Below are 21,163 nucleotides of genomic sequence, written 5' to 3'. Positions count from 1 at the left end.
AAGCCAAGTTTTATCCGTTATATATAATGCATGCTATTTTATTAAATAAAGCTACAAAACCAATTGTAGGAAGGAAATAAACCTGTAAATAGAATTAGCAAAAGAAAATAACTGTTATCAAAACCTCCCACGTTTTGGGATAAATATGTTATGAAATTACATGTGAAAAGTAAGAAAATAAAGAAAATTATTTCGTCCACTGCACTGTGCACATGTCTAATGTGTGTATTTGTATATTAAAAGAAACAGAGGCGGAGCTGAAAGAGTCGCTCTCTCGTTTATTGTGAGGAGGAGAGTAAACACGTCTAGGGTTTGGCTTCTAGTCCAGCGACAGCCATTAGGGTTTGTTTAGTTTCTGTTACCTGCCTTCATATACGCTTCCATGGCCTCGCTTGTCTTGTTCTCTCTGTGGCGATTGGATATAGGCTCAAGCGATCACTAGGGTTTCGGACTAGGAACATGCCAATACATAAATCTTGTCTTAACAGTTATAATGTAATACAAATATTTTTTTAAATAAAGAACCTGGGATTCGAGCGTGTTTAGAAGGTAACCCTCGTTGAGGACGTGGATTCCTCGAAATTTTTTACCAGGGATGGGAGCGGGGAAGGGAACAGGGATGGATAGCGAAGGCTGGGATGGTATTGCAATACCCGATGGTGAATTGGCCCTTTGACAGCCCTGTTGTAGCCTATCTAAAGAATTATTATTAATTATAATATCAAAATATGTGATTCAAAATGAAATTGACAAAACATAAATGGTAAATTTCAGAAATTACACTAACACCCATTCCGTTATTTTTACACTTGTTTTCACACTAACGCACATGAGGTTTGAACTTGTATTCACAAAACCCATTCAAGTAATTTCACGCCTAAAAATTGTTCGTATCATAAATAAAAATGAATGGTGATTTCCCCACTCTTTTTTCTCCTATTTTATCCACTTACACTCCTTTTTTATAATTAAAAAAGGAGTGTAAGTGGATAAAATAAGATTGGAGAAATCATTGCCCATAAAAATTTCTCCAAATAAACCATAAAGATTGCACACACTCCTAAGATAGACTTGACTTGGACTAAGTCATGTCCTAGATTTGGTAGGGTGTTGGACTAGGAGCTGGAGCACCATCCTATGTATGGATGGTGGAAACATGACTATAATTCTAAGCTATGGAAATAATTCTAAAACTATTAAAATCATTTTTCCCCAAATATTACCCCTCCCCCTCCCTACCAATTGACCAAAAAAAAAAAAAACATTTTCACAAATTAATTAATTGCACTAATTATAAACTAATATATAGATCCAAATTCCATGAATCACTTGTTTATGCATAATCAACTTTAACAACATCACAAAAATAAAGGCGACCCTGAGGGTGTGCAAGTGGTGCCACTGCACAGGGGTACTTAATTTTTTATATGTGTATATTATGTATATTACTATTATAAGTATTATATATATAGTTAAGCGTGCAGGAAAGTAACACAAGTGTGTATCTAGTTGAGTTGTAATCTCAGGACCGGCCCTGCACAAAAACCTAATCCCCAACTCTACCCAAAGAATTATGACAAAACAAAATACCAATAATGAACTCTACCGAATAGAAAACAAGAAAAATTTCCATTTGCCAATTCCCAAACCAAGCAAGCAACGAAACCATCACTATCAAAAGAAAAAAAAAACCCAAAAAATCCAAAACGAAAGAAAATGCCTGCCAGTTCATGGGGTACTTGCATATTCTTGCATGCATGCATATGCTTTTTAAAATTCAAGCCATAATTAAATTTTAGGTCCAATCTAGCTTTAGTCTTCTGAGTCACTAACCCAAGGACGTTTGGTCATTGTCTACTAATAGCCGAAATAATATCTGAGCATGACATTTTGACATCCCCATTGTTTTTTTTCATTTTGAGGCCACGCATAGAAATACAAGTTGAAAAAGGATTTGCAGTTTAAGGAAGTACTGCATGTGAAACACTCCATGAACTGGAAAGCATTTCACCACCAATGATGATCTTTGATTTCTTTTTATGGAAAACTGAGCAATATTGCTTGTGATTATTCCCTTCACAAATAACTAGTGTATTGCTTGTGTTACTTACTCTGTCAGCAACTTGAAAATCTGAGTGCAATGGAATCCAAATAGCTAGTGTATTGCTTGTTTGGTTTTTTCTGCATTGCAACCTTGTTTACCATTTGCTTATGCATTGGAAATCCAAGTGCGCGATGCAAAGAAAATGAGAGACAAGCTCTTTTGGTGTTCAAGCACGATCTTGAAGATCCTTCAAATCGGCTTTCTGTCCTGGGCTGGTGAAGGAGATTGTTGCAGTTGGTTTGGACTTGTCTGCGACAATTCAATCGGTCAATTCAAAGTAATTTGTTTGAAGACGTTTGGTTCTATCTGAGCTTGGGATTAGGATTTCTCTTCGGGTTTTGGAGCGTTCTTGGCAGTTTACTATTGAACTTGAGCAGTTATTTCTTATTAATGTGAAGTCATGGATGCTCAGAAAAGTTCAACCTACTTGTATTGTATATATATCATCGCGTAAAACTTCTTTGTTGTTTTGTATGCTACATATATTACTTTCACATATGCAAGACAACAAGTTATGAAAATCTTTGATGTGTTTCTTAGCCGTTACACAGCACGAAACCACATCTACAAAAGAAAGCAAAAATCTCAACAAAAATGATCAATTACAATTTATTCATCTCAAATATGCAAATATCCTTTAATTACAAGAATTAACAGTATTACAGACACAGACGACACACCATAAACAATACGACAATCGTACCAACATGAATAATTTCACCTCATTATTTCGATACAAAGCCGAACAGCCACTTAGGAACATGTGGTAGACATATTTCAGAACTCCCAGATAAGAATCAGGTTAAAGTGGTTTACACCAAAGAATGAATTGGAAGATCCCCAAGCCGGGACCAACACTGTTTATCTATGGAGTTGAAGATTACACCAGAGCGAACACTAAAATGACTGTGAGGATGTTTTCCCCTTATTCAAATTTGAGGAAGTAGATGTATCATTGAAGAAATTTGACATCGAACTTACTTCTGGGTTTGTTCCACCTTAGCTCGAATCTTCTGTTCCAAGACCGAAATTTCTGTCTCAAGACTGAACATTCTATTAAGAGCATGCATATTCTCAAGGGTTTCACTCAGAGTTCGGCTATCACTCCCATCGCATCTTAAGTGCTGCATTGGACCATGAAGGAGCTTGTTCACAATACCTCGGCTAAGATCATCGACAGCTCTTCTAGTTTTCTTTGAGATGTCATCACCCATTTTTGATAAACATTTCTCAAGCTCTGCAGCTCTGATTCTTTCAGCATAAGCTCTTAATTTCTTGATGGTAGGGACTGTCTCCAATGAATCCCTCCATGCTTCAAATTGTTTTGATTCTTCAGTAATAATTTCCTGAGCTTCCACTGCTTTCCGGTGGCGATCCTCTTTGTTAGCAGCCACAACCTCCTTAAGGTCATCAACATTGTAAACTCGCACACCATCAACATCAGCGACACATGAGCCCACATTCCTAGGGACAGAAATATCAACAAAAAACCTCGAACCGCCAGTCTCTGGACCCACAACAGGAAGGTCCTTTACATCCTCTTTGAAAAATAATGGGGTTTCTGATGCCGTGCTTGTAAAAATCACATCTGCCTCAGCTGCACAGGTAAGCATTTCTGTGAGAGGCTTGTAGATTATCTCAACACCATTCAACTCCTCACGGACTGCAGTCACTCTCTCCTCAGTTCTATTCACAACCACCATCTTTGTGCAACCTTTTGCCACCAAGTGTTTGATCACAAGCTTCCCCATCTTCCCAGCACCAATCACCAACATTCTCGCACTAGCATGTGAGGATGCAGGAAGCTTCATCAAGGCAAGTTCAACAGCAGCAGAGCTGACAGAAACTGCCCCAGCAGCAATGTTAGTCTCAGTTCTAACCCGCTTTCCTACAGTGATTGCATGCTTGAACAGCCCACTAATGTTCCTGCCGAAGCCAACAATTCCTTGCCCAACTTTAACAACTTGTTTCACCTGAGCAAGAATTTGACCTTCTCCCAGGACAAGAGAGTCAAGACCTGCTGATACTTCAAAGAGATGCTGTGTGGCATCTTTATTATAGAGCAAAAATCGGTGCTGGCATAGCTCAGAAACAGGGACCCCACTTGTCTGCAAATAAAAGCAAATAGAATGTTTTAGATCAAGAAATGATCATGATCAATTCAGGATACTTTTTTAATAAGCAGGTGAAAGTAAAGAGCATACAAGGTCAAATGTAAACTACACATGAAAAGAGTGTAATTCTTCTTTCAAAGGAAAAGAAATTAATTGCTCAAATGTAAAATACAATGATTGATCCATGTCAAGAAACACATGCAAAAGAGTCCCTCATAAGATCCATTACACTATTGTCCCAGAAACACATTATAAAGAGAAGACGAGTACCTTTGACATCCACTCAGTCACTTCTTTGACACCACGATGCTGAGATAGAGCAACAACATATATCTCCATTCGGTTGCAGGTGCTGAGAACAGCAGCTTCTTCTATATGATTTAAGCCACACAGCTCCCCTATGGCTCGAGGCCATTCTGCTTCTGGGATGGCTAGTTTTTCACGCATTTCAACAGGTGTTGTGTGAATACTAAGCCCAATGACCACAATGCTGCTTCTTTCCTTTGTATATCCTGAGAAGATTAGTTTTAGAAATTTCAGTCAGACAATATTATACAAATAATTTCAATATCCAAAAGAACATACGCATTGTTAAACAACCTTGAATTATGAATTCACAAATTGGTGGGTTGCACAAATGTAATTAAACCTAATTTTATGTTCTAGTGAATGCTGGCAACAAATTTGCCATGGGGTTTAAAAAGTGAAGATTATCCTCTAAATGCAATCAAACAAGTGTCATAAAAAGCTTCTGAACAGACCAGGGATGGGGTAAATGACAATATATCTCTAACTTATGAAACAGTGGAAGTCATGACACTTGAACCATATCATCAAGTTTCCCTTCCAGTTTTTTCCCTACAGGTGATAAACTCATCAATACATATGTGATACAAGACCAACTCTGGATGGGAAAGATAGTATCTGCTGTGTTTTCTGTTATACTCTAAATTTCATACCATAAAGATACTTGGGCCAAATAGAAAAATCCCAAACTGCACTTTCTTATCCAGCAATTCTAAACCCAGAAACTCTACGAAAATTCAAACAGATATAGTTGTGGTTTATATTTATTCACTCATTCAAAAAGTGACAGTAACTTAAAAATTAAAATGCAATGTAGAAAATCAATCAGAAAATCCAAACCAACAATTGCAATATGCAATATGCATTAACCAAACCAACAATTGCAAGCAGAAAATCCAATTCCAGCACAAACCCATCAAAGAATCCACCAAAAAGTTCATAAATTGAAAAGAAAAACAAATAAAGTAGAAGGTATTAATGGGAAAATAGAAACGTACTATCAGCAGCAGAGGTCTTGAGCTGCTCAAGAGCCGAAATATTGGAAACACTCTGACCGGTCTGGACAGCAGCATCAGAAGCAGCCACTTCGCACCTCACTCCCCTCTGAATCACAGCCCTTCTGCTCCTGACGGGTCTCAAAGACCCAGACAACGAGCAAGAACCATTGGAGGCCCTCGACGACGTTGTCGCTGCCGACGAAGAAGATTTCAACAACAGAGCCTCTAATTTTGCTCCGGCGAAACTGGTCGACACCGCCATTAGCCCAAACGACAGAGCGTTTCCAAAAAAACCCTCAGAATTGAAGAAGAGAAGAGAATAGAGGAATGGGCTGTGCGCTAATGGGGCTGCTCAACGAAAACTGGCCGTTGGGTTTGGTTTTATTTTTTTTTTCTTTTTGGGTTTTTGGAAAAAGTGGGAAAAGTTGGAGGGTGTTTTGGTGGGTACGAAAGAATTGACCCCCTCTCGTTCTCTGTGAGTCTTTTTGAGACTCTGAGGAGTTGATGACAATTGGGATATGAGTTGGGGATTTTGGGAGGGTGGGGTGTTTGGGATTTCTTTGGGTTCTGATTGGCGGATGGAACACACGTTTTATCCACACTCTCTTCATCTTCCATGGGCCCTACATTGGGATTTGAAAATCATTAGATTTTGATGGCAACAAAAATATATATGTGGTTTTTTTTTTTCTAGTATTTTGTTTTTGTTGTAAATGGAATGCTTAATTGTGTGGGACAATCCAATGTTATGTTATTAAATGGTTAAAATTGTTCAGTTTTTATTTTTGTAGTCAAATAAGAATTTCACTAGCAACTAAACTTAAAAAGGTGCAAAAAAGAAAAGATACTTTTATTAACGTAAAGTATTGAAAGTTGTGATTATCTCACTGTTTTCTTTAAAATGACATTTTATGAATGGGAAGAGCTTGCATGTCACGATAATACTTATTTTATTCTAACCAATCATATTTTATTATGTGAGACAATTATCACGCATACAACGTGATTAATTGAGTATAACCAAATAGTATTATACTGTGTTATCACGCATGTTCTTCATAGATATAGTCTTAATCAATAGGCATTCTCCAAATGCTAGTATACTGACAAACTAACTTCTGCTAAAACCAAAAATGGGTATCAAACTAAAAATGTTCCACTGATTCTTTCACACTGATTTGCATGATGCCCTTTTTCAAAAACAATATGAAGAATTTAGCACAGCTAGCCATCCGTTGGATTATATAGTGCTGTGATCAGCACAAGAGAATCCAACGGCCAGGAAGAGACTAGGACCACAGCAGGCGGCAGCAAGCATGGAAATGAAACCCTAAAAAAGATGAAAGATATCCAACATACAAGAAAGGGATAAGGTAGGAAGAGGTGGGGTGTGAAGATATGTGAAAGAGATTGGTTTGTGAGATTTCAGGCCTCTGTTTGCCACAACTTTGATTACAAAGTCGTACGTGGAGAACAAATATGCTCACACTTTTGGATATGCAACTTTGTGGTTTTCATAATTTAATCACTACGTGTGACTTTTTCTACCATTCTATCATTTATATGCTCTTCTGTAATATCATGCGATTGCAATTTGGACATGTTTACCTCTAGCAGCAAAATATTTTTATTCTCTTTTTTGGCCTGATATTATATGGATTCTTTGACAAATTTGCAACCCCGATATTGTCCATATTTTTTAAGTAAAAAAAAAAAAAAAAAAGGAGCATTTGAGCTATATCTTTGAGAGGAAAAAAAAAAAACTAGAAATTAGTATGTGCCTGAGAATTTACCCATGCATATGAGGTTTTAGATTTGATCCCCCTCTCCCAATATCATTTATATCAAAAAAAAAATAAAAAAATGTGGATAGGTTTTTCGATGTGCACTAACATATTCAAAAGTCTATATTGCATCCGAAATTGAGAAAATAAATTTCTTTTAAAAAAGTACCATGATCGTGTATTTTGCGTGGACAATAATTCAAAATGAATACTTTAAATGCGTGTAAAACCCTCTAGTTCTCCCTTTGTTTTTTATTTCAAGTTACTTAACGTCATTGGTCGCGAGTGATTGAACATTGCATTCCGTTATAGAATATTAATCAACGTGATAGAAAAATAGTGAGGATTAATAATAAACTATACAGAACAAAATTAATAAAGTACCAAACCTATGAGCAATATTGCACAGAAGTACTTTAGGAGGAATAAAATGTGAACTGTATTCTTCCAAAGCCTGACTTAAAAGATCTAATCCGACAATCTTGCCGTAATGTTTTTGTCAACATAATGAAGAATTAATAGGGTTTTTCCAAATGGGGACAGCCTCTCTGCCTAGCTTGAATTTCATTTCAGCCATTTGCATATCTGCATTGTGTTTTACGAAACAAAAAATGCAAGCTAAAACACATGTCGATCAGCTAATCCGACTCGTGCTCCACAGTTCTCATGTTTTCATCACCAAAATGAAGAAGAGGAAAATCCCTAGCTTGAATTCATCTTCATTCTAGTTTTAGAACATGATCTTGGGTGCTTTCCAAGATAACAGTACAACTTGATACAAACTTGGTATCCGTATCTGTATTTTTTAACAACACACTTCAAGAAAAGGGGTTGATTTTAGTGCAAAAGGCTACTTTCCCACCAATAAGGACATTGGTGTTAAAAACTCTGCATATCTTCAAAGTGAATACAAAGGCACGCACGATTTTAGAAGTTCTATGCACAATTGGCCAATCTCTCTCCTCCTTAAGAATAGAGAATCGAATGTGATTAAGATGGACCACAATATTTTTCGGGTTAAGCAATGAAGGGTTCGAGTGTATAATCTGATCATAACAAGCCTGACCAAAACAATAGTCATCATCTACCTTTGTCTAGCTTATAGTGCTGCTGGGAGTATATTATTCCACGCTGGAGGAATGGAAACTTTTCATTAGTTTTTAAAACATTTTGCCAATTGGTTTTGAGTTAGATCTTCCAATTTTAACATGAAATCAAAGCCATGTGTTATTCAAGTCTTCTACCTATATGTGTCTACGTGTGTGAAGAAAAATTAATCCTTTCGTTGTCTACAAGTAAAATCATACTAGCATTGCAAGTTAAGCTATGTTAAGAAGTTCGGCAGTAAATGGCATAGTTCAAGTAGTTATCCATACACTCAAGATTCTGCGTTCGACTCTCCATTTTCCCAAAATCGTTTGTATTAAAAATAAAAAAAAATCCCGCAAGTTGAAATCAGTCCGATTCTATCCCAATCAAATATGTTATAATTGCAGACTTAAATTCAACAGAAAAAAAAAAGGTTTAAACAAACAAAAGGTGGAAATACTTCAATGGCTGACTTCCTAGGATACAGTGGTTCGGGTTGCCAAACTCTTGATGAGGCCCCTCTACTATTTGTAGCCTCTCAATTAGGGCTTGGTCCTCCATTGTAACAAAAGAAGAATAGCCCTATCCCATCCAAACTCTCTGTTGGACTGATGCAAGAATATAGCCCATTGAGAATCTCTGTTTGGATTTGGACCCTGATTTTTAGTCGGAACTTTGAGTGTGGACATCTTGCAATTTTCATCTAAGTTTAAGGTCTGAGGTTGCTTTCTTCGCCATTACTATTCCTCATGACGTCAGTGCGCTCATGACAAGGACATGAACCATCTGAAAATGAAGACACAAAAAGATGGGCAAAAAGAAAAGAAAAAGAGATGAGGATGAGCCCAAAACTAGAGCAGCCCTGTGATTATTTGTAAAAACAAGAAAAGAAACAGAAAACTATAGAGAGTGATCTTGTGATACATCACGGGTAATTCTTTGTCACTTGAAACTTGTGATTAGATCAATATGTAATTATGCGCGCGACAAAAGTGTATCTTCTTCTACTCAAAACACTGTTCATAGATACGTTCCTGGTTTTCATTACGACTTTGGTATCGGAGAGGCTAGGCTAGTACCACACCGATATTTACGAACCCTGTAGAAGCCACTTTGACCATATGTCAACCATCTGAAATCACCCCACCCAACACAAGTAAAGGAGCCTTTAGGCTTTAGTGCAATAACTTTGGTCACATTCTATGGTGCTCAATTGGCAAAAAATCAAGAATTGAGCAAAGCCCAATTTAGCTGCACAAGATAGAGATGCATCAGAATAATGCATGAACAGATACAGGTGTAACAGCGGTTACGTTCTTATCCTTGCCCAACAACTGCAACAATAGAAAACGCGTGCCACTTTTGTCACAACTTGACCTGCTCGCCCATATCGCAAGCGTTTCACATTTAATTTCCGTTTTGGAAATTTCTTCCTCTCCCGATTATGATTCTTGCTGACATGTCTCTTTCTTTTAGTTTTTGGGAGTCTCAACCATGGTTAAGCAAAACTAACCCAAGTTAATCCATAAATCATGAATCCCGGGACTACTCAAAGCCTTTTTATATAGATCATTTTCAAGTCTCTCATATTCTCAAGCTCTCTTTCATCCTCACGTTGACACTCACAAGCTTTTTCTTGTTGGCTTCTCTCACAATTTCTAGTCCAAGGTTGTCTTTCTTTGTTACCATATCCTTCACATATAAAAAGATAAAAGGGTAAATATTATCTGGTTACGGGTATCAATCTACAGAGACATTCTCAAATTTGATCAATAAAATTAGGGTTACGATTGATATCCGGTATCAACCAATCATTGTTTTCGACATAACAACTTGTTTATGATTTGCATTGGTTCATGTGCTAATATGCATGTTTAATATGTGTTATTTGCAGGGACTTGATCAAACATGGCTCAGAACAAGGGAGCAGAAAATGGAGGGTTTCGCTTCACGAGGACAGGAAGCATGGGACGCCAGGGGCTACCGAAGATCCAAACTCACCATGAGGCCACGTCGGAGGTTTGTCACGACGACAGCGGGACGCCGGTGAAGGCGAAGACCATCGACGAGCTTCATTCGCTTCAGAAGAAGAAGTCGTCGCAGCCCACCACGCCCATCAACGGGACGCAGGGAGCTTTTGCCGCCATTTCTGAAGAGGACCGGCAGAAGCAGCAGCTGCAGTCGATCAGGTACGTACGCGCGCGTGCATAGTAAGTTAGAATGCTGAGATCGAAACGGTGCGTTTTTAATGTTAACGTGGGTTTGGTTGTTTGTGATGCTGTAGTGCGTCTTTGGCGTCGCTGACGAGGGAGACGGGGCCCAAGGTGGTGAAGGGGGACCCAGCGAGTAAATCGGAGGGCCAGAAGGCGACGCATGTGGAGCATCATCTGTACGACGCTTCCCTCTTTGGCGTCAGTGATAGCGCCCTCAAGTTTACCCACATCCTCTACAATCTCTCTCCTGCTGGTAATTTTTCAATTACATGCCATTCATCACAGTAATTTACTATTTTCTTCTAATATTTATGAAGTATTCTAGACTGGTAAGAATAAAAGGAAAAAAACTGATCCATCAATTTGAAATTTAAAACAATTTGATAAAAGGAGGAGAAAAAAGTGACCCAAATTTGTTAAAAAAAGGAAAACAATTGACTCAACATCTATGCAAAATTGATGACAAACAATATGTTAAACAAATTCAGCACAATAAATAAGACAATCAAAATACAATACAGCCTATAAAGCATATCAAATTAGGGGTATTTTAAGAATTTGAAAAATAAAATAACATTTACGCATAAGCATGTTTACTTACGGAGTCATGAATCAGGTAACTTAAGAATTTGGGAATAAGGAACTGAAATTGGATAAACTACGCTCCCTAGTTGATTTGATTTCTAGTTTGAAGGGCATTTAATTACAGATTTTACCATGAAACTACCCATAATTTTTTTTATATTTCGCATGTGTAAGTAAACGCATGGGAAAGTAAGGAATTAGAATCATTCTAATACCCACTACTGATAAGTAAACATACCATAAGTTTGCTTACGTATTTTCTTAATTGAATCATAGTCATCGAAATTTGCCAAGAAAAAAATAATATATGGACTATAAGTAAGAATAAAGTAGTTTGAAACGACTATAGGTCATAATAATTGATGACAAAAATATAGAGTATTGGATGAAAGATAATTTGACAAAACCTCTGTTTTTATTTGAAAGAATGGAATTGGGTTTAAATATATCCAAAATTTGATTAAAAAATAGAGTTATTTTACAGAATTGTACGAGCAAGCTATCAAGTACGAGAAAGGTTCTTTTATAACAGCAACTGGTGCCTTGGCCACATTGTCTGGAGCAAAGACTGGTCGTTCACCGAGAGACAAACGAGTGGTGAAAGATGAAGAAACCGAAAATGAGCTTTGGTGGGGAAAGTAAGTGCTTTTCTACTGCTACTGCTACCTTCTTTTTGTGGCCATTATATCCGTGACTTTTGGTCCTTTTTCTAGTAGTGGTTTGATTTGATGCCCAGTTGAAAATATGTTCCCTTAAGTTGATTAAGCTATACATTTTCGTTAATCTTAATTAGGGGCTCACCCAACATTGAAATGGACGAGCACACTTTCTTAGTGAACAGAGAAAGAGCTGTAGATTACTTGAATTCCTTGGACAAGGTACGTACCACATGTTGATATATATCTCTCATTCAAGTTTTCACACGTGGTTTAGGTCAGTAGGTCAAGATAGTGTGTCCACTCAATGCACCTGAGTTCGGTCATCTATTTCATAAATTAGATAAACAACTGGTATACGTATTTTAATTAGTTTGCTTAAAAATGGGCCTAACATCATGAAGCAAACGTGTTAATCAGCTGGCAATGACTGTTTGCAAAGTTTAGCTTGGTGGATGCTTATCCTGTTATCATTCCTGAATCTAAGGGATATGCAAAGGTGTACATGATGATTGATGATGCTAGAAGAAGAATATGATATCCTCCCACCAACTTTGTTTGCTTTTTCCATGAACTTGACGTGGGCTAAATGATATTATAAAGAAAAAGTTGACCAAAGTATTTTTAAGCCTTAGTGGTGGGTCTGACTATTCTAGAGAACTTCGTGGACATTTTCTTGTCCTTTGTGACAGCGTTCCACTCCTGTCATAATAAACTATACGTCCAAGTGTTTTGCTTGTACAGTATTTAAATTAATTATTCAGTAAGAGACAACAAGCTATAATCATGTAAGGGCATTGACTTGTAGATTAGTAGTCTCATATCCATATTATTTTGGTAGTGTATGTATGAGAAACTTCTCTTTGCCTTTGTAGTTTAAACTATCGCTTTTATTACCCATATAAGATCAATCCTGTCTTTTCTTGCAAGTCAGGAAGCAAAATAAATATTGGATCAAGAATTTTAATAATCTTTTAATAAAAAATAAGAAAAGAATTTTGATAGTTCTCTGTTTCTTCCAATTTAATCTGTAATGAGTGGTGACCGCTGTTCTGATAATTCTGGAACTCAGGTATATGTGAATGATCAGTTTCTCAACTGGGATCCAGAACACCGAATCAAAGTTCGGATTGTATCCGCAAGAGCTTACCACTCCCTCTTTATGCATAACATGTAAGTAATGAAGCTGATATTCCTGCGTGTATGAGCTTAAACATATTAGGCTCTTAGCTTAGTGTCCATGCAATAACCTGCTGGCACGTGACAGGTGCATCCGCCCTACTCCTGAAGAGCTGTTGGAATTTGGTACTCCGGACTTCACAATCTACAATGCCGGGCAGTTCCCGTGTAACCGTTACACCCACTACATGACTTCCTCCACTAGCGTAGACCTCAATCTTTCTAGGAGGGAAATGGTCATCCTTGGTACCCAGTATGCTGGGGAAATGAAGAAAGGCCTGTTCAGTGTCATGCACTATCTCATGCCTAAGCTTCAAATCTTGTCCCTACACTCCGGCTGCAATATGGGGAAAGATGGGGATGTTGCCCTTTTCTTTGGCTTATCAGGTAGAGTTTTATTGCATTTTCATGGCTGTATGCACCGTGATCAATCACCAGCCAACCGATATTTTGCTTTATTTTTTGTTCCAGTTTCTTTTGTATCTTTGCAACTGATGATTCATATGTTTGCCATAGGCACTGGGAAGACGACTCTGTCTACAGATCATAATAGGTATTTAATTGGAGATGATGAGCACTGCTGGAGCAACAATGGTGTGTCAAACATTGAAGGTGGTTGCTATGCCAAATGCATTGATTTGTCAAAGGACAAGGAGCCAGATATTTGGAATGCTATCAAATTTGGGACTGGTAACACCATGACATAACTCAACTTTCTACTTTCAAAATGAGTGTTATTTTTTCGGGTTTGTGTCATGATTGAATTGCTATTTGTATTCTTATCAACTACGATGGCATATGTTTGGCAGTTGTGGAGAATATTGTGTTCGATGAGCATACTCGAGAGGTGGATTACTCCGAAAAATCTGTTACTGGTAAGGTTCCTGCATATTTTTTAATAAACTGATTACTTTTTGTGTGTTTAAGCAAACTATCATTTAGTAAACTTGAAAATGTTGTGGTGTTTGTTCGTGGATATTTATTGTAGCAATCCGTAGCACAATCAACAATAAGTAGATCAGATTTTACAGAAAGAATGACATGAAACATAATTCACACACAACATTTTTCTGTACAACTAATATACAAAACCATGTTTTGTTTCTTGCTGATTTTTGTTTTGACCTTGACAAAAATTGTTGCAGAGAACACTCGGGCAGCATATCCTATAGAATACATACCAAATGCGAAAATACCATGTGTTGGCCCCCATCCGAAAAATGTCATCCTTCTGGCATGTGATGCATTTGGTGTGCTCCCACCTGTGAGCAAGTTGAGCTTGGCACAAACTATGTACCATTTCATCAGCGGCTACACTGCTTTGGTACTTATCCAATCTTCTTTCCATTTGAAATATTTACTAGTTGCATGCATTGCATATTATTGATGGAACTCCCAAATGCAAAAACAGGTGGCTGGAACAGAGGATGGTATTAAGGAGCCGCAAGCTACATTCTCAGCGTGCTTTGGTGCAGCGTTTATAATGATGCATCCCACAAGGTATGCAGCAATGTTGTCTGAAAAGATGCAGAAGCACGGCGCCACTGGATGGCTTGTTAATACAGGCTGGTCTGCAGGAAGGTATGAAATTAATAGAAACAGAAATATACTGATGCATTTGATGATGCTCTTCGATTTTCTTTTTATCAATAAGGGAGGTGGGGATTCAAACTTGGGACATCTTCCAATGTTGGAATGAGAAATACCACTAGACTAAGAGCTAGTCGGATGGACTTTGATTATCTAACATTTAGTTTTTCTGCAGGTATGGAACAGGTAACCGTATCAAATTAGCCTATACCAGGAAGATTATTGATGCTATTCACTCGGGGAAGCTTTTAAATGCAAGCTACACCAAGACTGAAGTATTTGGTCTCGAGATCCCTACTGAGATTGAGGGTGTACCTTCAGAAATTCTGGATCCAACAAACACTGTCAGTTCAATCATTTTTATTTGGTTCCTTCTTATTTGATTGCTACTACACATTTTTGGCTGGCATTTAATTTGTATTAACTAGGTTTGAGTGAATTTTTCCAATGGCAGTGGTCAGACAAAAAAGCCTACAAAGACACACTGCTTCAGCTGGGTGGTCTGTTCAAGAAGAACTTTGAGGTATTCTTGAATCACAAGATTGGAAAGGACAACAAGCTCACAGAGGAAATTCTTGCAGCGGGTCCAAATTTTTAATGAAATGAAATATTGGTGAAGGTGAAACAAAATGAAATGAAATATGAACCTACATATGTGATGTGTAATGATTAAATCTTTCCCAAAGTTTTTATGTATAAATTGCTACAATAATCAGCCAATAACTTCATCACTTTGTGTAAAGAAAGAAAAGTGTCATTAAGTTTTCTCTGTTCTCTTTTGGTCGTGTGTTGAGTACCAAACTGAATGCTACTGAGCACCCTAAACCTCCTTCCTACTTCAACCAGTTTTATTCCAACAAAATTGTTTTTACTTTGAGACTCTAAATTTCATGTTGGTAATTGGATATAAGTTACTGAATAACTAAGAACTTATGTTTATTTTGGGAATTTTGGTATCGAGGGCTAGACTTTTTTTGTTTTAGTACAAGCGATTGGAGAAAAAAGTTTACACAAATATTCGGGTGCCTGGCGTTTCGAACCTCTGTCCACGTTGGTGGAGGTGAAAAAGCTATCCCTCACCCCACTGGCATCAAGGACTATAATCTGATGAGTGGCTTGAAGATAGAGGAAAATTGATGTGGACATTTAAACAACTCATTTCGAAGAAACCCAAAGGGGTTGGAATTGGAAAGCTCCTAGGTCTTGCAGGGCAATTGCCCCGTGGTCCACAACAACGCGGGAGAAGACTGTTGACTTGACTGGAAGCCTTAAGAAAATAGCCTATTTTCTAAACCGCAAATGATAGGGCTAAAATATTGAACTAAAAAGGAGGTGAGTGAGAAAGAATAATCGTTCAAAAACAAAAACAAAAACAAAAGAATATATGAAAGAGCTAGCATTATTGAAACCCTACCCAAAAACAAAAGAAGATCTGAAGCTACTGAGATAGTGATCATTTTGTTGTGGTATACTATCATCTCTGTTGGTTAAACTGTGACTGACTGTTCATCCACACCTGTTGATCTCAAGAGCTGTGTCCATTCACGACTTGCCATGGAAGCTGTGATTGTAGCTCCGCTTCTAGAGCTGCTGTTTGGAAGGCTAACTTCCTCTGTTGCTGGTGAAGTGCAAAATCGCCGAGATTTCAAGAAGGAGACGGAGAAGCTGGGGAACATGTTACCAGTTATTCAAGGCGTGATAGAAGATGCAGAGGAGCAGCAGATGAAAGATAAGAAGGTGAGAGGTTGGCTGGTGAAGCTCAAAGAAGTGGCCTGCGATGCAGACGACCTGTTGGATGAGATTTCCACCCACCTTCTGCGTAGACAGTTAATGAAAGTGACCGACGGCGATACCGTCGACTCGATTCACAAACTATTTAGAAAGTTAGGTCGATATCCAAACACCAAGGAGTTGTTTGGTCTCAGACTGAGACAGATTCGACAACGGACAACATATAAGGTAAAGAAGACTACCTTAAAGCTTGCAACAATTCCAGTTCACTTTAAAATGTCGCGTAAGCTGAAGGAGATTCGGGAAGATCTGGAAGATCTCACCAAGCAAATGTCTTGCTTCCAATTCAAACAATGTTCGCCATATAAGCGGTCAGATACCATGGAGAGACGCGAAACCGGACCCTTTGTTGATGAATCTAAGGTTTTTGGCAGAGATGAGGATGTGAAGAAGATTGTTGAGATGTTACTGTCAGGAAGTGGTCCTCAAGTCCCAGTAATTCCGATTGTTGGATTTGGAGGCATGGGGAAGACAACACTTGCTCAGTTAGTGTATAATGATCCCAGGGTCAGGAAGCATTTTGAACTTGAAATGTGGGTATCCGTCAATAAAAATTTCAACCCAAAAAAGATCATCAATGAAATGTTGGGTTATGTCACGAAGGAAACCCGTGACTCCTTGCAGATTGGGGTCCTCCAATCTCAAGTGAGGGAATCATTGGGGAGAACAAGATACTTACTTGTGCTAGATGATGTGTGGAACGATGATCAAGATGAATGGGATAAACTAATTGATCCACTGAAGGGCACACCAGATGGAAGTAGAATTATACTGACCACAAGGAGCGAGGCAGTTGCAGCAATAACTAGTGCATTTCCCCCTTACCATTTGGAAGCGCTGAGCAAAGATGATTGTTGGAATTTGTTCAAGCAACGAGCCTTTGCAGACGGAGGAGAAGATGAATTTCAGAGCCTACTGACCATTGGTGAACAAATAATGGACAAGTGCAAAGGTGTTCCCTTGGTGGCCAAAATTCTTGGAAGCATACTGCGGTTTAAAAGAGAAGAAAGCGAGTGGTTACATGTGCAAAGAAGCGAGCTGTGGACTATTGAGGAAGCTGAGAAGAGAATTTTGGCCATCTTAAGGTTGAGTTACAATCATTTGCCATCACATCTGAAACCTTGCTTTGCATATTGTTCAGTGTTCCCTAAAAATTATGAGATTAATAAAGAAAAGTTGATCCATCAATGGATAGCACAAGACTTAATTCATACTGATCAACAAGACTTCGATTGTAGTGGGGGATACTTAATTCATTCTCAAGGGCCTCTGGAGGAACTTGGGAACGAGTATTTTAACAACTTATTGATGATGTCCTTTTTTCAAGGCATAAGAAAATCTGATGACGAAGTTATCACAGAGTTTAAAATGCATGACCTTATTCATGATCTTGCAAACTCTGTCGTTGGAAACGAATTTATGACTCTGGGGCATGACAACGTGCATTCTTATGGCCAAAAAAGTCAAACGGATGGTTTCTCAAAGATACGCCATGCATCAGTTGTTTACAATCCTAGCTCTTGTTTGATCCCGAAAGCCTTGTGTAAAGCAAAGAAACTGCGTACCCTCAATTTACTGTCACCAAGAGAGGATTCTGCACAAGTCCTTCCTGCAGTAGTCTCAACTTTTAAGCACCTCAGAGTGCTAAATCTGAGTGGATATGGCATTGAAACACTGCACAGATCGATTGGGGGGTTGATACATTTAAGATATCTGAATCTCTCCTATACTCTCATCGAGACCATGCCAGAAACAATCTGTGATCTCTGCAATTTGCAGACACTGAATCTTTCAAGTTGCAGTGAGCTCAGGGAGTTACCAAGTGGTACGTCAAGGTTGATAAATCTGAGACATCTGAACATAGATAATTGTGCAAGACTTGCTAACATGCCCCCATCAATCGGAAAGTTATGCCAACTTCGGACTTTGCCAGTATTTATTGTTGGCAATATCAAAGATGGCCTTAGGCAGCTTCTGAGACTGAAAGAACTCCGAGGTAAGTTAAAAATCACACACCTGGAGAATGCTTGGCATCACGATACCTCTGACCTTAAGATGTGGATGGCAACAACAAACTTCTACTCATTGGAGCTGTTATGGGGAAATGATGATGAGGGTAAGTCAGCTAGTTACACATCCAGCAGAGAAAATCCCTTGCGCAATCAAAGATGTGAAGAGGACGTATTGGATTCTTTTAAACCAAAACCCTCTATAAGAATGTTGAACATAAAAGGTTATTCAGGAGCAGCCTTTCCAATTTGGATGAATATGTCTGGCCTTGAAAGTCTCACCCAGGTGAACTTAATTAACTGCAAAAACTGTGAGAGTCTTCCTACGCTTGGGCAACTTCCAGCCCTCAAGATCCTTAACATCCAAGGAATGGATTCCGTCGTAAACATTGGTGTTGAGTTTTCAGGTGAAGGTGACAGACCATTCTCGTCACTGAAAGAACTGACCCTCAGAGACCTTCCTGAATTGAAAACTTGGAGCAGTGTGGATTCCGCAGAAGCATTTATTTGCCTGGACAAACTAATTATCACAAAATGTCCATTGTTGATAACTATGCCATGGTTTCCATGTCTCCAATATTTGGAACTGCAAAAGTGCAACCAATTGATAGTGAGGTCAGCGTCTGAGCTAAACACACTCTCCACCCTCGTTATGGACTTCTTTCAGGACTTATTCTTTCTACCAAAAAAATTGTTGCAAAACAATTCGCGTTTGATGTCATTAACAGTTACCTCTTGCCCCAAGCTTGGCTCAATACCTGAAAATCTGGCAAACCTCGCTGCTCTGAAATCACTGAAAATTGGATGGTGTGACGAACTGAAAACTTTGCCACATGGATTAAAAAGCCTCACTTCACTGGAGAACTTGGATATTATTGAGTGTCCTAGTTTAATCCGTTTGCCAGAGGAGGGCATGGAAGGCTTGTGCTCACTTCGATCATTCTCAATTGAGAATTGTCCCCGCTTAACATCTTTGCCAATGGGGATGAAACACCTCACAGCTCTTGAGAACCTCACAATCATGTTTTGTTCAAACCTAGTTCATCTGCCAGATAATTTCCATTGCCTTGTGGAACTTAGAAGCATGACAATTTTAAGCTGTCCAGAGCTCGCATCTCTGCCAGAGGGACTCCAACACCTGAAGAAATTGCAAATCCTGGAACTTCGTAGCTGCCCGAAACTCATGGAGCTGCCCAACTGGGTGGAGCATCTTGTTTCACTTCGATCCTTGGCAATCTCCGACTGTCCAAATATAAAATCGTTGCCAGAAGGTTTAGGACGTCTAAGTGCACTGCAACACCTGTCCATCAGAGATTGTCCTGATCTTGAGCACCATTGTGAGAGAGGAAAAGGCGAGGGCTGGGAGAAGATATCTCATGTCCCTTATATCTATGTTGAATCATCGGCATTGCCGCAGGGGCAACCCATTGCGTCCACGTCACAAAATCCTTAGGTAAGTAATTTCGCAATGCTAATGTAGTTGAATATCATGACTAATAATTATGCTTCAGATGCTGTTATTCAGAATCTAACAGTGCTTCTTTCTTTTCTTTTATTTTCTTGCAGTTTTGAAGAACTGATGGCTGATTGTACATAGCATAAGAAGCCATTTGGGATCATGATCGGACGGAATTGTGATCGAGTCAAAATGGGTCACAGTTAATGTCCATCTTGTAAATTTGCACCTGAGGGTTTTAAGAATCTTTAAGGCCATGACTTCTGCAATTCTGCTTGTGACCTGAACCATTGGCCCTGTGTTCTCATGTTTGTTGTTTCGTCTCAAGTCCAATGCATCTTCTACAATATCAGGTACCATTAACCAAAATCTGGCTGTCCGTCAGATTAACAAGTTCAATACGTTTCGTTTTTCTGTTTCTTTTATTTTCTATGCCCCTTTTGGGGTGGATTATGTTTTTCCTCCTGAATTTCAAGGAAATGGCCATCCATTAATTTCAATTTGCATTTTTTTTCTTAGGAATTATATTTGTTACCATCCATTTTAATCACGGTTAGCAATCCCCTGATTTCATTTACTTACTGTTCATTGCAGTTTTCCGGCAGGCAATGAATTTTGGTAAACAAGCTAAAGCATGGTAAAGATGACAGAACAATTGGGTTTGTGGAGAGTTTGTATTTGTATCTCTTGTAAATTAGGACTGGCCTCTTATTTACGTGTGCTTCGTAATTTGTATCTATTGTGTGTGCTTGCACATTTAATACTTGTAAGAATCAACGTATTCTTATTCTGCTGGCTGCTGCTGAATAATTTTTCCCCAAGATTTTAAATCTCTTGTTACAATAGCTGCCAAGTTTTTTGGACTTTGAGAAGAGAAAATAGTACAAATACAAAAGGTTTCGACCCAAAACAAAAAGTACACTTGGTGTTCAGACTAAATTATACACATTCCTTGTTTTGAAATAGGAAACATCATGCAATATGGTAGAATTGGGATGTAATTAGGTATGAAATAATTCTTGAAAAGAAAAGGCTTCATTTGAATAATGGGTCTTGCTTCACTATTATTTTCAATATTTCTTTGTGCTTTCTCATCCTTCAGTTACCATTTTTTTTAGTGTTATTCTTCAGAAACTTATTGCTTCAGTGTTTTAAGTACTGAATCTACCATCTCACTGAAGCAATAATTTTTTCTACTTTTAACAAATGAAAACTGTGGATCAGTGTTGGAATACCCTCAAAATAAGGAATTGGATCAACTAGGATGAGGTCGTTGATCCAATTCCAAT

At 38.3% G+C, this 21,163-nt stretch overlaps 3 protein-coding genes across 9 annotated transcripts; 2 read left to right on the top strand and 1 right to left on the bottom strand.

The window, feature by feature from the left end:
* Nucleotides 1-2,699: 2,699 nt before the first annotated feature.
* LOC103319417 (glutamyl-tRNA reductase 1, chloroplastic) lies at nt 2,700-6,088 on the bottom strand. Its single transcript, XM_008220956.2, has 3 exons — nt 5,523-6,088; nt 4,489-4,730; nt 2,700-4,212 (listed from the first exon to the last, which is right to left on the bottom strand). The coding sequence occupies exons 1-3, from the start codon at nt 5,782-5,784 to the stop codon at nt 3,082-3,084; spliced, it is 1,635 nt and encodes a 544-aa protein (XP_008219178.1). The 5' UTR covers nt 5,785-6,088; the 3' UTR covers nt 2,700-3,081.
* A 3,651-nt stretch (nt 6,089-9,739) lies between these two features.
* LOC103319416 (phosphoenolpyruvate carboxykinase (ATP) 1-like) lies at nt 9,740-15,369 on the top strand. 7 transcript variants are annotated; one of them, XM_008220952.3, is made up of 13 exons: nt 9,740-10,066; nt 10,290-10,584; nt 10,680-10,861; nt 11,678-11,831; nt 11,987-12,071; nt 12,922-13,022; nt 13,117-13,415; nt 13,545-13,718; nt 13,838-13,903; nt 14,174-14,352; nt 14,440-14,609; nt 14,794-14,962; nt 15,073-15,369. In XM_008220952.3, exons 2-13 carry the CDS (start codon nt 10,304-10,306, stop codon nt 15,214-15,216), a joined length of 2,004 nt encoding a protein of 667 aa, XP_008219174.2. In that variant the 5' UTR covers nt 9,740-10,066; nt 10,290-10,303; the 3' UTR covers nt 15,217-15,369. The 7 variants fall into 7 exon arrangements, with proteins under 7 accessions (XP_008219174.2, XP_008219173.2, XP_088901272.1 ...); XM_008220951.3 differs by having other exon boundaries at nt 9,927-10,063; XM_008220954.3 differs by having other exon boundaries at nt 10,054-10,195.
* Nucleotides 15,370-15,929: 560 nt separating this feature from the next.
* On the top strand, nt 15,930-20,227 carry LOC103319415 (putative disease resistance protein RGA3). Its single transcript, XM_008220950.3, has 2 exons — nt 15,930-19,871; nt 19,985-20,227. Exon 1 carries the CDS (start codon nt 16,173-16,175, stop codon nt 19,869-19,871), a length of 3,699 nt encoding a protein of 1,232 aa, XP_008219172.2. The 5' UTR covers nt 15,930-16,172; the 3' UTR covers nt 19,985-20,227.
* The last annotated feature ends 936 nt before the right edge of the window (nt 20,228-21,163 follow it).

Source organism: Prunus mume, linkage group LG2 (genome assembly GCF_029339155.1).
Source record: "Prunus mume cultivar Tortuosa linkage group LG2, ASM2933915v1, whole genome shotgun sequence".
Taxonomy (NCBI): domain Eukaryota; kingdom Viridiplantae; phylum Streptophyta; class Magnoliopsida; order Rosales; family Rosaceae; genus Prunus; species Prunus mume.
Note: the sequence above shows the minus strand (reverse complement) of the source record. Positions and strands in the feature narration are given on the sequence as shown.